The sequence below is a fragment of the Acartia tonsa genome, chromosome 8 (assembly GCF_053477335.1).
Source record: "Acartia tonsa isolate MP-2025a chromosome 8, ASM5347733v1, whole genome shotgun sequence".
Classification (NCBI taxonomy): Eukaryota; Metazoa; Arthropoda; class Copepoda; order Calanoida; family Acartiidae; genus Acartia; species Acartia tonsa.
The window spans coordinates 42,000,755-42,017,052 of NC_137267.1; the positions used below are offsets into that span (position 1 = coordinate 42,000,755).

Sequence of the window (16,298 nt, forward strand, 5' to 3'; positions counted from 1 at the left end):
AGGGGCTTTTAGGGGCGTAGCCGCTAGTAATATATATAAAATAAATAACATGTTTAATTTATTTATGAATTTTAAAGAAAACTCAAATAAGAAAGACACACATTTAATGAATGGATTTTACTAATATTTTTAAAAGCAAAGCTTTTCTATAATTAGGATGTAAGTTTTATGATAACGTTTACTTATTCGTTGGCTTAACAACTTGTACAACACAAAGTATAATCATGTAATGTAATAAGCGAAGAAATATTTCTGGTTCTTAAATTAGTTTATGAAAAGTTAATTTCTTAAAGATTTATTTCTTATGATATCAAATAACTATGTAGCTAGAAACTTTTATGGATTTATTTCTTGTCTTATTTTTTACACAAAAATACCACTTCTGTAGATTAAAATTAGTAGTAGAAACGATTAAACACTCAACTTAGATAATCAACCAATCAAAAGTCCCCAAAGTTGCTGGGCCAACGAATAAGAAAACGTCATTAAAAAACTTTGGGGACTTGTGTAATTATAGCTCATTGTCCCCTTTTTCTCGTGTCCTCCATTGTCATGTCATTGTCAACAATGCTTTCTAAAAATAGACATCGCCCCTCCCCCCCCCCCCCAAAGAAAGAATAGAATATCATATGACGTGACGTCGCCTCGCCACCGAGATTTCATTTCCTAATAATCATGACATATTAGTGAAACAAGGAAAACATTTTACAAATTTAAACCAGTTTCAGCTTGAAGCATGTCTAAAACTTTTATTGATGTTTAAAAAATGTTTAATACATTTGTTTTAACTTTAGGTTACATACAAAGTTTATTTTGATGAAGATACGTTGTGACGTACAGACAAACAAATTAAATAGAAGCTGCGCTTCTTAAAATTATCGCTGGATATGTGTGATCATGAGATGGGGGAAGGGGCTCAAAAAACAAGGTCATGTTATTTGACCGCAAACAAAAAAAGAAATGTTGTATTATGTTACATGATATATGATGATTCTTGTTTGGCGAGGGAAAGAGGGAATGGGATTATTTACATTTTTCCCCCTCCCTCACACTAAATTCTTTGCATCTCAAATAATATTGTTATCTAAGCCTCTAAGATATTAGAGGTGGTTTAATTTGAAGCTGAGAACCATATTAGTTGAGCGGCTAGCACATATATAACTTAAGGATAGGTTTTAAGCTATTTTCATAATATTAGTTCAATTTAAAAAGTTTCATCCGGTGGAAAAGTTAGAATACAAGTCCATGTTTAAGAAAAAGCCTCCCCCCTCCCCCTTTGCTCAGCTCAGTAACGTACAGAGCAGCAGTGGTGTGGAAGGAATAAACACTCTATCTATCTATGACACTATTATTTGAACACTTGGGGTAAAGTACCACAACTCTTCCTTCCAAAGAAATTGCTAGGATTTTAAGCTATACCCCCCCCCCCCCTAACCCTTATAAACAAATAAGTTCAAGTCAACCTGTAGCTTACCTTTTGATTGCTTAAAATATATACATTTTTTATAATCGCACAGAGACCCCATTTTTTCTCCACTTTCCTATCCCCCCCCCCCCCTACTTTTCCTAAACACCCTTCCTTGCATATTGCTGTATATATTACTTATATAAAAGACCGCTTAAAAAAAAAACATTTAAATCGGAGTCTAAAATTAAAAGGCTGTCAACAACGCCCACAGGCGTTTTTCAGTCCTTGGATACTTGTATTATATTGTGTTAAACCTATAGTATTTATTGTTTATATAAAAAACTAGCGGCTACGCCCCTAGAGGCCTCTAGGGGCACTTGAGGAGGTTTAAATCCCAAGACTAAATTTTTAAAAATTTGGGGGTGGGTAATTTTTTTCTAGGGGTGATTCCTCTTCGGAGGGTGGTGGTACCCTCCGCAAAAATAATTATAAACCATCCCGGGACCTATGAGAAGCTACCCTGTTAAGGAGAACCCGATAGGTTTAGCGGTCAGCGAGATCCTTCGCTACAGACTAAAAACGCTTACTACTTTATATATTAGGACAGTTTATTAATAAATTCTTAATGCAATGTAATTACCACTTATGAATAATGTATATGTTGTTTTGTCCCAACCAATAAATATTTGAATTTGAATTTGAAAAAGATAAGATGTTTATGTCGATTTTCGGCTAGAAATCATCCCAAGATAATGAAATAGCCTAAAACCATCACGGGACCTATGTGAAGCTTACCTCAAATAGAAAATTCAATCGGTTCAATAGTTATTGAGATCTTAAGCTTAAAAAAAACTTACTGCTTCGCCCCTAGCCTCTAGTACAACAAAGTACACAATGACATAAGCTAATCATATTTAAAATTTAGTCCTAGAAATGACATTTTGTTTCGACTTTTATATATTTATGTTTCGATTATTCAGTTCTGACACTCTACAAGTGTTAATGTTCATTTGTTCTACCGTTACAAAGCTTCACTTTCATGGATGTTTTCATCCTTGTTTCTAATATAAACTACCAAATAAATATTTTACATTTCTTAGGCATAGAAGAGAAAAAATGCATTTAAATTTACAAGGACATGATATTAAATCTTAATAAATAATGACTGTTTTTATTTTCTATGCATACGAACAGTCCCTAGTTTGAGAGTAGCTAAGGTTTTCAAATTTATATTAAGTATTTACACATGTTATATAATTCAAATGGTCGTAAAATTGATTAAAATTAAATTACAGAACAAACTGTATGGCCTTATTGTTTTTAGAACAACATTTTGATAGCGAAGGTTTTTACAATTATGGTGTTTACGTCCGTGTATTGATTCATAAAAACAATTGTGATATTTTGTTACCATATTTATTTATATTGACTTAATGACTTAAAATACTCATCATGACACAATAAATAAATTAGTTTATAAAGTTCTACAATTATATTACAAACAATTTACATTTTACATTAAAGTACATGAAACATTAATATTATTGTGGTTTAACCCTCCAACGTTTATGTTTATATTTACAGCACTACGGCCAACCTGTTCACCAACAACTTGCGGCGGCGGCCGCGGCACTACTTCATCCTCTGCAACAACAGGTGGGTCAACTTCTGGTTGTTCAACAGCAACGGCTCCAACTTCTAGTTCCGCTTGTCCAGCCTGTTCACCAACAACTTGCAGCGGCGGCCGCGGCACTACTTCATCCTCTGCAACAACAGGTGGGTCAACTTCTGGTTGTTCAACAACAGCGTCTCCACCTTCTGGTTCCGCCTGATCTGCAGCTGGGATAGGAAGTTCTACAGGGGGGGGAGGGGGTTGAACACCAGCGTCTCCACCTATATGCAAGTTGCCAACAACTAAAAGATTAACATCAAGTCTGTTGCCTCCTGTACCTGCTAGTTCTCCTCCTGCTAGTTCTTGGTTCATTAGCAGGTTAGCTTGGCTATGAACGTCGCCGACGATCACATTTTTAATTTTTAAAGCGTTGTTTATATGTTCTGGAGGTTCTTGTTTGCCAGCTCCATAGTAGTTTCCCATGACAACTTTTGGAGCATCCTGATTTTGACTTCGGGCTCGGGTGGTAGGAGCAAGGTAATTGCCCATTACGGCGGAACTACCTTTTGGCTTTTCATGTTTTCTTCTAATTGGACCTGGCATATCTGGTCACGACCAAATTAAAACTACCAATATAACAATGTATATTTCAAATCATAAACAAAAAAAAAAGGTGGAGTAAATAATATTGTATGTGTATTGTGTAATTTTAAAGTTTGCTTCCTGCACCAACTATTACCCAATAAATTCCATTTCATACATTTTAAAAGAAACCGAAAAATCTCCACCCACTTATTGTTTTCACCTTGCAAACTAAAGTTATGTTCGGATGGACAGACGCCCAGACCATTATTCTAAAAAAGCTTCGCTTTTGAAAATGATCATTTTTGTTCATTATTTCAAATGAATTATTTAAAAAAACACTTGTTTGATATTTAGTTATTTAGGGACAAAAAATAATTATTGACATTACCTGCTAAATTTATCTTTATTTATAAAATTCTGCGCTACTAATTCAAGTTAATTCTATAATATATAATATAGATAGATAGATGGATTGAAAAATCAACCAAAAAAGTCTACTATAACTTCTCGAAGATATTATAAAACAAATACCAGATATTAAACCTAAAAGTTCACAATTATTCCCTTCAAAATTAGTATAGTATAAGGATGATATGAATAATGCCGCCGCTTTCAACCAATCACAGATGAGCAAATTCTACCTCCACCAATAGAAATACTGGCGGCAAATATGTACATTTCTTCACATCAAATATAAGAAAAGAAATAGGAAACAAATGGCCAAAAAGTTTTTAAAAGCGAGGCTTTTATATTTTTGGATGTTCCGTAAAATTTTTCTTGGATTTTTAGAACTCTGTAATTCGATTTCCGTGAGAATAGGTATTATTTAATAATAATGCGTACCTTATTTCTGAACCTCGTAAAAGTGTCTGACTATGACGTCAGAAAAAATTAACAATTAACCAATGAGAGATCGCTATATATTTTACCATTGCCGCTAAAAGTGAATACTGGCTTCTCGTTGGTTAATTGTTAATTTTTTCTGACGTCATTGATATTCTAATATATTGTAAACAAAATAACACCTGAATTTCTTTTCTTTATTATATTTTAGTAGAATATGTATAATAAGTAATGGTTATGATTAATATTCTTTGTTTGATTTTGATAATTTCATGTAAATCATTGGTCTCATGGTATGGTTCGTTCTTGTTGGGGCTGTTTATATGGTGTTGGCTGAAACATAAGAGACATATAGAAAACTTAAAAGGATGATTAAGTGTATGTTTTAACACTTTAAAACAAATATATCTCTTGTTGATTATTTGCAAAAATTTGTAAAGGACCAAAGTATTCAAGTTTGAGTCTACTCTATAATTTGGGGTGTAAAACGACAAGAAAATACATGCATTATTTACAAAAGATCTCTATTACTTTAAGCACTATTATAACATAATTGATAGGACAATTCTAACATGCCTAAATTAACGAATAAAAGCTATCTATCTCGGACGGACGGACGGATTGACCATTATTATAGAAAAGCTTCGCTATTAAAAATGTGTATATCTCTATTCTCTAATACAAAGTAGCTTGATGTCTGTCCGTCTGTCTGTCCCTTAAGATCTCGGTAACCACTGATTGGATTCTACTCTTCAGGGAAAAAAAAATCTGTAAAAAATCTTGATTTGACCAAACTTATTTATCTAAGAATAAAGAGGTGTTCTTAAAAGAGAAGCGAAGCGAAACTGAGGCCTAGAAAATTATGGATTTTAATTTGGTAGCTACTGTCTCCATACAACTGACTTTGGTATGTACGTAACATTAGGTTTTGAAGTTACTTCTAATTTTTACAACTTTTGCTAGCAGGTTGACTGTCTTCTAATAACAGGGATCTTAAGGGATGGGACAAAGTAGCCCCAAAGTAGATAAATTGTTATGAACCCAATAATGACAAACCAAATATAATTATTTGTTAAAAACTTCAAGTACTAATATTTTCAAAAGTCAATAAATGCAAGGTTGAGTGATTTTTTTCGGAAATAAATAGAAATCCCCTTCTCCAAAAAATTAGAAAATTAACTCCTTTTACTTACATCATTAAGGATGCTAAATTGACGAATATTACATCACTAATTACCTTTTCTTACCCAATATTACAAACTTAATTACCTTTTCTTAAAAATACAGAAAATATAAAAATCAATTAGTTTTGCTATATTCACATTATTGCATAGATGATTATTTTTTTGAAAATAAAAATAAATAAACAAAATCATATAAGATAATTAATATGTTATATTCATTTTTGAGATATTGGCCTAATTTCGAATTTAGAGCACTTGAGGTACAATGTCTGGTATAAACATACATTAACATTAAAACGTCGTCCTTTTACTTTACATAATACTATAGGATTCAACCCTAGAAACATGTTTTTGAAAGGGAGTTTGTGTTATTTTTTTTCTAGGGACGATTTTTCTTAGGAGGATATTGGTGCCCCCCCTAAAAAGAGCCACACCCTTCCCTGGACCTATGAAGAGCTTCACTGTAAAAGAAAACCATATCGGTTCACCGGTTAGCAAAATTCTTTGCTACACACATACAGATAGAAAGATAATGTTAATTAGGATTACTTGCGCCTACGCCCCAAAGCAGCCTCTAGGGGCAATTAATTTAGAAAGGGGAAAAGTTGACCCCCAACTAATCAATTGAGCTTTAAAAAGTTAGACATCCTGTTAATTTTAAAGTATTAGTCTCTGATCTGAAACAAGTCTAATAAAGATCAACTGAAAATTGATTGCCTATTTCTTCCCAAATTTCCGAAGTTGTACAGCAGATAACTCAAATATTGCAAAAGCTATTTTCAGCTATTCCGGTCAAAGGGAAAAGCGATATAATATATAAACGATTTATACAATATACATTCAAAATTTTAATTTTTAAAATTTTTAATTTGTTTTGAAAAAGTTTGAAGCTTTTTTAGCTTGAAGTAAATACTAAGATAGGATTAGGGTTCTATGTACACAATCAGAAACTAGAATTCAGCTGACCCAAATAAAGTTTACATAAGTTGTCTTCTTTGTGTAAACTCGCTTTGTATCTCCCAATTATGTAAGAGTATATAAGTAGTAGAGCATATGAGTAAATTAGGCAGAGTCAATGTTGAAAAGAGATTAAAAATTTTAAAAGTAAAGGCAATTTCTCTTGAAGAACCCCTCTATTAATTTTAAAATAGTCTAAGATAAAGGTGCTTTAGTTTTTTTATTACTTTAGGTTAGGTTATGTTTGGTTATTTTGGGCACTGGTAACCCAGCAGGGCTGGGACATCGCAGGTATAGCCCCCCTTCCGCAGAAGTTAGGCATAGGAAAATCTTATTAAGAGAATATCATTTGCACATATCAAAAATAATTTGCTTTTATCAAAAATAATCAAACTTTTGCAAATTTAATCAACAGCTGTCTAAACCTGACCCAAATAGTAATCCCTACAAAAATACAAAGCATCCAAACGGATTTAAATTTGAGGCTTAGTCGCAGCCGTCAAGCCCTGATATAGTATACACTTAAGTAAACAGTGGTCCACCTGCATTCCCCACTGGATCATGAATAGCACACATAATCATGTTTTTGTACATTTCTAGGAATCACAAAAGTGTACATTTATTTGTATAACTTAAAAATATCATGTATAATTGGACAATTATAGTACATATACAATTCTTACGAATTATGTTTTATTATATATACAATACACTTTATTATTCAAGATTAGCGAATAGCCTCTAGGGACTCTGTATTTAAAAGGGTAGAAAAGAGCAGATCTATAGCCTAAAACCGTCCAAAAACCTTATATGAAAAATAAAGTTGAAATGAAAAGTGAAGGATATCTAAAATGGAGAACTTAATCGGTTAATCTATTTTTTGGAATATTGATTCCTAGGACAACAAAGTAAAATGTTATAAGCGAAGTATCTCTAAAATCAAGTCCTAAAAATGTCAGTAAGCCATTTAACATTATCATGTATTTAAGCAGTTTTATAACAAATTACTTCCAATTTTGTAACGACTTTTATATATAATTATAATTTGATTAACAAGTGTTAATGTTCGTTTGTCCTACCGTTTCAGTGTTTCGCTTTAAAGTAAATTTTTCATCCTTGTTTTTTGTTGAGTAGTTTAGAGATAGATTTATACTAAAATTTATTGTAGAATATTAAATGCGTTGATATGTAGTCTATATTCATTAATGTTTAATGTTTGTTTGTCTGACCTGATATTATGGATGTTGTCATCCTTGTTTTATCTTCAGTGTTTGTGCCCAGTTCTGATCTGTCATGGGTGGGAGATTACTACGGTGGAAGGACTTGGATCCAGGCAGGATGGATACCATCCCATCCAGGTATACAGATAGATAGATAGATATATATATATATAGTTAGATAGATAGATAGATAGATAGATAGATAGATAGATAGATAGATAGATAGATAGATAGATAGATAGATAGATAGATAGATAGATAGATAGATAGATAGATAGATAGATAGATAGATAGATAGATAGATAGATAGATAGATAGATAGATAGATAGATAGATAGATAGATAGATAGATAGATAGATAGATAGATAGATAGATAGATAGATAGATAGATAGATAGATAGATAGATAGATAGATAGATAGATAGATAGATAGATAGATAGATAGATAGATAGATAGATAGATAGATAGATAGATAGATAGATAGATAGATAGATAGATAGATAGATAGATAGATAGATAGATAGATAGATAGATAGATAGATAGATAGATAGATAGATAGATAGATAGATAGATAGATAGATAGATAGATAGATAGATAGATAGATAGATAGATAGATAGATAGATAGATAGATAGATAGATAGATAGATAGATAGATAGATAGATAGATAGATAGATAGATAGATAGATAGATAGATAGATAGATAGATAGATAGATAGATAGATATATAGATATATAGATATATATATAGATAGATAGATAGATAGATAGATAGATAGATAGATAGATAGATAGATAGATATGATAATATATTGTATCACAATTCAAATTGAATACTTACAATAAAGAACACTTTAATGAAAACATATGTTTAGTTAATAATATAATAAAAATTAAATAAAAATATTTTGGTGAGTTACAAATGTCATATACATTCAAAATATTGAACTGTAGATAGATATTTATCAACAATAACATTAAAAAATTACACTCTTTTTAATTTACTCTTAAATCTGATTTTATTTTATTTTTTTTCATTAGATTTAAAACGTTCATTAAGTCAGTTATTAAAATTATAAATTTTCATGGTTTAAAATGTACTTGCATGTTTTTTTTATTATATTAGTGCAAAGCTTATTAATTGTACCTTATTATTACAAATATCATCATGAAAACTCTGAAATCGATATGACGTATAGACGGATTCTAATTATGTAAAAGCTTCACTCTTGAAGAGAGAGAAAGGATATTTGATTCTTTTAAAACTATTTTTATAAATTTCCAAAGAATTCTGTATTAGGATTTTTATTTGATTTTAATTGTTAAAATAATCCATGTTATTTTGAAGATTTACAATTTTAATTGATTTCCCACAAAATACGTGCTGAGCACTGAAAGCCCCCAGTATTTTAAAATAAATACAAAACAAGCGGGGTGGGGTAGTATTTTTTATATTACCATCCCCTACAGAGATGGCTTTAACTATGCAGGGCCTTTTGTACCTGCCGTGCCAAAACCCTGCATGGCCTCCCTTTACCCATTAAACTAAAGTAATAAACACAAACAAAATACCCCCTCCCCCCTTCATATATTTTTGATAATTTTAAAGTTTTAGTAGACAGATTCTTTGTAAACAAGGATAATATAAAGTCAGAAGTAGCAAAGCTCATACAAAAAAAACAATTTTTAAAATAACAACACAAGTACCAGTAAGACAGACATACAAAGTGACATTAGTCAGAAGAATCTTCACATAAATGATTAGGCATCTATCTTTCATATCAAACAAGAAAGTAAATTTGTGGGGCAAATGAATGAAAATAGGATAAATAAAGTTTAGTGTTCTATAGAACCAAATTAGATTTTTTTTTGTCAAGAATTCTTTTAAAAACTTCTCTTTTTCTGCATATCATATATCTTTAGCATGTTCAGAAGAAAAAAAAAACAGTTCTAGCGATAATATTATGTTTGGTACAGTGTGTTTTTTTTATGAGAACTTTTTAAAAAGCAATTTTACCCCACTTATAGTTATCAGAATTTAATTTTTAATTGCTTATTTTCTTTGTTTTTTAATGCAATTAATATAACAACAAAAAAATATTTCAGTTTTTATTTATAAAGTACAGTAAAATCTAAAATTCAAAACTTAGGTGTCAACATCTAAAAATGGTTTTAGCGCATTTTTCTTATGCTCAAATATTCAACCTTTTGCAAGAATGGCTGCTAAACACTTCAAAGTTGAGATATAGAGCTAAAAATGTAAACAGATACTATTAGGGACATGTACTATAACATATCAAAGTTTGAAGGTCATATCTCAACCAGGGAGGGAGTATTGGCCCCCCAAAGTCGACTACAGAAAATCCAATTTTTTTCTTGCAAAAGGAAGAAGATTTGAGCTTAAGAAAAATGCGCTAAAACCATTTTTAGATGTTGACACCTTAGTTTTGAATTTTAGATTTTACTGTACTTTTAAAATAAAAACTGAAATATTGTTTTGATGTTCTATTAATTGCATTAAAAAACGAAGAAAATAAGCCATTAATCATTAAATTCTGATAACTATAAATGGGTAAAATTGCTTTCAAAAAAGTTCTCATAAAAAAAAAACACTGTATATAACCAAAACCGCGGCGAACCACAAAAATAAATTTTAATCCTATGTTTGCTTCTAGACGAAGCTTGCGGAAGAAAATGGAACACAGTGTGGATACTGCTCTCCAGGTAAACTCTTTTTTCGTATAGCCCAGTTCACAAAAGAGTTTTAGAGGTCGACCTATTTTTTCTGCAGGTCAACCTAAACAGATACAACTAACAAATAGAATGGTCAACCTAAAACTTTTAAAGGTCAACCTATTACTTTTAAAGGTCACCTAAATCTTTTAGAGGTCAACCTAAAATTTCCGGTGGTCGACCTATGTCTTTTGTGAACTAGGCTTATATCTAGGAATCTCAAGGGATATCACAATGAACGATGAATTAATAAACATTATAAATACCCTATGATGATAAGCAAAATTACCCTTTCTGATGAATGTAAACACCGCTAGTATGGAACTACCAAATGAAGTATCTACATAAAGTTGTTCAGACAACAAATAAGATAACTCGGTTATAAAGCTTTATGTACCAGAATAATTTACAGTCCAATGTTCCCTCCCTCCCTGGTTATCTAATTGCAACAATGGCATTAGGTAGTACAGCAACACTAAGAAGCAATAAAATAGAGTACCTACTTAATTACATTGTTAGAGTGAGATTTTCCTTCGATTTAAAGTAATCATCTAGAGAAGCTAGAGCATCATCCAATTGTAATGGGATGTGATACTCTAACACCAACGGATATTAGATTAAGTACTATCCAACAGACAACCAACTCTATAATTGTCCTAACTGTGCATGGTAATGAGTTGCATCTTTTTATGGGCAAAGACATACCCACTCGAACATGATAATTTACGCTAATGCCGCGGGTTTTAATAAAATAAAGTAACATGAGAGGTAGTAATAAAAAATTAATGATATATCTGCCCATAAAGAGTATGCACTTTATTAAATCAAAAGATACAAGTATTTGAAATATTTGTTCTAATAAAATTATTGAGTGCTATATTAAAATTTTCATTATTGAACTTTAAGCAATAAAAATCTACCCACTACATTTTATATTAAAATAGAATTTAAGAAAAACCCATGATTAGGTAATATATTAATAATCTAAATTTTATCATATTGTTAATTTCTACCTACAATTACATTTTTGAACATGTATAAGGATTTTAGCACTCATATGTTAAATAGTCAGAATTTTCATCATTGTATTTTTACACATCAAAAACTCACTGAAAGACATGTCAGACTGTTAATAAGTCATACTTTACTAAGAAATAAGAAATCAGAAATCCTAACAAAATTCTAACATCTAATCTTCTAACCATTATATCTACCCTATTTTGATTTTTGTTCTGAACTGTATTTTTCCAGGAATAAGGTATGACCAACAAGCAAAATAAATCTAAAATAATATTTAAGGGGTAAATGGAGAGGTCGTCAATTTTACGATGTGTTGCCCCCCAACGACAGCTGAAAAACACGTATAGATTTCATGATTTTTATCCGAATTAATTTTGTCATTGGTATAAGCTGGTATTTTTCTAATGATTTTTTTTTATTTACTGACATGGAAAAATAGTATGGAAATGTCTTGGCACATAATGAGGTTAGGACAGACATTACAGGGATGATGGCTTCAAGGTGGCTTTGTATTTCTAAACCTCACTTACCTTGAAACATACACCATGTCTAATAATGCATCCATTTGCCCGGTGGATAATAGGTTACCCGACATAATACCAGCCCTTTGATAGCATGGCCTTTGTCTGAAAGTCCTAGTATTAAGTTGCACCTGATTATAGGCCAAGACATTTTCCCTATTCTTACTATTGATATAATACAATTGTTTTTAATCCTGGACCATATTAATGACCTGATTATAATAACATGTTCTGTACTTTGTTAGGGATGGTTATGCAATTGTACAGCTGGCTTCAGGAACACCCCAACTCTTCCCAGCTAGAGATTGATAACATTCTTGATGGCAACATTTGCAGGTCTCATATTTGCAATTTAGACTTTTGAAATGATACAAAGAATACTTGAACTATCACTTTTTCTGATATACAACCACTTGGATATCTGTCATAATGATAATTAGGAGAGAAACAAAGAACAATATTCAAGGATGTACAAAATGTGGGGATAAAAAGTTGACCACCCAAAAAAAATTAGAGTGTTGTAAGCAGTTTTATAGACTAGGATTTAATTTTTACTCAATTCTGCTCAAATTTTGTGTTGCTCAAGGATCTTTTTACTATTTGTTGTGTTTTCTTTAGATGCACAGGTTACCGGCCTATTCTTGAAGCATTCAAGAAATTTGCTGCTGACAACCCAGATGATAGTATTCCTGACATAGAGGAATTAAAATTGTGCAAAAAATCAGGGAAACCATGTACTGGTACTTGCACTGTAAAATCAGCTGTTTGCCATGGTACTGGTGCTGATCTATTTGAGTGGCACTCGCCAGCTTCTCTTCAGGATTTGTTGACAATCTTGCAAGGTCTTACTACAGATCAAAGATACAGGTTATATTGATTTAAATTCTAATTACATTAGGTATGCGGTGGGTAAATTTTTATATAATCTATTTTGAGCTTTAAATTTCAGGTTTGTTTCTGGAAACTTAGCTAATGGAGTTTACAAGGTAATTATCAATATTTGAGTCTTTTACATTAAGAATATTTCAAAACTCTTATTTTGCTTATTTGATCAGGATGATGACCAATGTAATGTTTTCATTGATTTGAACAATATGACTGAACTTACTACAGTCGTTGTAGCAGACAGTAGTGTATCACTTGGAGCTAGTGTAAAGATTACCGATGCTATCACTGCTCTTCAAGCAAATGATCATGAAGTTTGGAATGGTATTGCTCACCATATGAAACAGATTGGAAGCTATGGGGTGAGAAACCAAGGATCTTTAGCAGGAAATCTGATGATGAAACATTATCATAAAGACTTCCCATCTGATGTCTTTGTCTGCCTTGAGACAGTAGGTGCACAGCTAGAGATTATTGACCACTTAGGTTCTGTTGAAACTGTTCCACTGAATGCCCTGCTAACAATGAACATGAACAAAAAACTTATCTTGAAAATTAAGATAAGACTTGATAATCAGAAAGAGACTATTTCTGCCAAGAAGAGGGGATTAACTTACCTCTGGTCAAACAACTTATCTTCATCTGTTTCAGAGTCTGGAGAATGGGTATATAAATCATTTAAGGTGATGCCAAGAAGTGGCAATGCACATGCCTATGTCAATGCTGGTTTTATGGCACTTGTTGACAAGACAAATAGTAAAATACTTAATAAACCCAAAATTGTTTTTGGTGGCATTTCTAGCTCATTTGTGCATGCCTCAGTAACAGAGAGTTTTCTTGAAGGAAGAGAAATTACTCATGATGTTTTTCTTGAAGCTCTTGGTTTGCTGGCAGAAGAACTTGTTCTTGATGATGATCCAGTGCTTGCTAGTCCTGTCTATAGAAAACAGCTTGCTATGGGGCTTTTTTACAAGGTTATATTATTGTAATCAATATTCTTATGATTTCTATTTATGTTTATTGTTTATTCATATTTATCTTTAATTTTAGTTCTTCATCTACTTACTCGGTGACAAATGTTCAGAAGACATAAGATCAGGAGCATTTGAAATAGAAAAAGGATTAACTAGTGGAGTGCAACACTTTGATACAGATGAAAGTCAGTGGCCAATAAGCAAACCTGTTGAAAAGTATGAAGGTGTTATTCAGACAGCAGGAGAGGCTGAGTATGTCAATGATATACCCTCTGTCAATGGTGAGCTTAATGCTGCATTTGTTCTTACAAGTGTTGCTAATTGTGACATTGTAAGTGTGGATACAACAGAAGCATTGGTAAGGAATACATATTATACTCACATTTTGAAAAATATTAAACCAAATTCATATACCTTTTTGTCTTACAATTAAGATGAAAATATGCATTTTAGGCTTTTCCTGGAGTAATTTCCTATGTGAATGCTGATGACATACCTGGAGTGAACTCGTGGAAAAGTAGAAAATACCCAGAAGAAATCTTTAGCACTGGTAGAAGTGAGTATGCAGGACAAGCTGTAGGTCTTATAGTTGCTGAAACAAGAGATGTTGCCATTGAAGCTGCCAAAAAAATCAAGGTTTCTTATGGCAATTTTGGTCCTGTTGTAACTGACATTGAAGTTGCTATGGAAAATGCCAATAATATTCATACAGTTGGATCTCCACTTGAGTATGGGGATGTTACATCTGCTCTGGCTAACTCTGTTCAAGTAATATCTGGAAGGATCAAAATGGGATCTCAGTATCATTTTACAATGGAGACGCAAGTTTGTATTGCAAAGCCAACTGATGAAGGTTTTGATGTTGAACTGCTTACTCAAAACATGGCTTTGGCTGCTAATGTCATATCAAAGGCTTTGGATATTCCTACAAACAGGTTATATTTTCCTTAAAAATGTATCACTACCTAAAATTGTTAATCAAAATACATTTACAAAAAATCAATAATCTTATTTAGTATCAACATTGAAGTCAAAAGACTTGGTGGTGGATTTGGGGCTGGTCAAGAGCTGCCATTAGCATTAGCCACTGCTGCAACTGTAGCTGCCAAGAAAACAAAGAGACCAGTTAGACTGTGGCTATCCCTAGAGGATCACATGTGCTTGTTGGGGAAAAGAACTCCTTATATCATAGAGTATCAGGTAAAACTGTACAAGAATGATCCATTTTTTTCATAAACTCATTATAACTAAAGATTGTTTAGTGTGGTTTTGATGCTAATCAGAAGATAACAGGATTTAAAGGAGATATGTACTGTGACGGTGGATGGAGCCTGAATGGTGTTGATACTCCGATAGCAATTCTTTTTGGTCAAAGCTGCTATCACCTTCCAAATTTACAATTAAATCCATTTGGTGTAACTACACATACAACTACGCATACAACAATTAGAGCACCAGGTACTACAAATTTCAACCACCAACCGTATCAGTATCAATTAAAAACTATTTTCATTACATTACTATTTTTAATTGCTATATTCAATAACTATCAAAGGAATGGTGAATGGTCATGCTATGCTTGAGTACATGATGCAACATGCTGCTGAAGTGATGAAAGTGGCACCTTTGGAGTTGAGAATGAAGAATTTGATGCATGAAGGCATATTTATGTTTAGTTTAGTTTTAAAAGTGTTTTCAAACCAATTATAATAAATTCTTATAATAAAGTAACAGGATTTCTATTTGTCTGTTTGTTCCGCTGAACTGATTTAGTTCTCCTTTACAGGGTAGCTTCTCATAGGTCCTGGAAAGGTATATAGCTATTTCGTGGAAGGGTACCACAACCCAAGAGAAATTACCAAAAATAATAAAAAACAACTGCTCAGCGGATATTTTTGGTAAATAGCTAAAACAAAAAAAACATAACAAATCCCATCTAGCAGCGAAAAAAAATATTTTTGGGTATACATATATTGAAAAGAAAACATTTTACGTGCCCCTGGAGGCCTCTAGGGGTTTTAGACACTAGCCAGTAAATAAAGTAAGATGTTAAACATTATTACCACCAAAGGATCTCCTATCATACCTGTTCCTGATGTGCTTGATACACCTTGTCCCATTGCTGACATGATTGATAAGGTTAAACTTGATGCTCAATATGATCAGAGAAAGCAGGAGGTTGAACTCTACAACAAGGTAAACTGATTATTTGAATGTTTTCTGACACATTGTTTTCGGTACTAATCATCTTCATTTCGTTAATTCTATACTTATGGCTTTAGCCCTAGATTTAAGGGGCTTCATACAACGTGGAATTTAGAATGAATTACATATTACAACACAGATGTGCTAT

The 16,298-nt window shown here is 32.1% G+C and overlaps 1 protein-coding gene across 1 annotated transcript in view; it reads left to right on the top strand.

The window, feature by feature from the left end:
* Positions 1 to 16,298, top strand: part of LOC145326983 (uncharacterized) — a 41,056-nt gene that overhangs the window by 14,319 nt on the left and 10,439 nt on the right. Inside the window, exons 4-15 of the mRNA XM_080170453.1 lie at positions 7,858 to 7,947; positions 10,488 to 10,536; positions 12,332 to 12,422; positions 12,705 to 12,953; positions 13,036 to 13,072; positions 13,142 to 13,945; positions 14,022 to 14,303; positions 14,399 to 14,880; positions 14,962 to 15,145; positions 15,208 to 15,403; positions 15,501 to 15,605; positions 16,017 to 16,141. Of these exons, the coding sequence (XP_080026579.1) occupies positions 7,858 to 7,947; positions 10,488 to 10,536; positions 12,332 to 12,422; positions 12,705 to 12,953; positions 13,036 to 13,072; positions 13,142 to 13,945; positions 14,022 to 14,303; positions 14,399 to 14,880; positions 14,962 to 15,145; positions 15,208 to 15,403; positions 15,501 to 15,605; positions 16,017 to 16,141 (2,694 nt within the window). The remainder of the gene's footprint in view (positions 1 to 7,857; positions 7,948 to 10,487; positions 10,537 to 12,331; positions 12,423 to 12,704; positions 12,954 to 13,035; positions 13,073 to 13,141; positions 13,946 to 14,021; positions 14,304 to 14,398; positions 14,881 to 14,961; positions 15,146 to 15,207; positions 15,404 to 15,500; positions 15,606 to 16,016; positions 16,142 to 16,298) is intronic.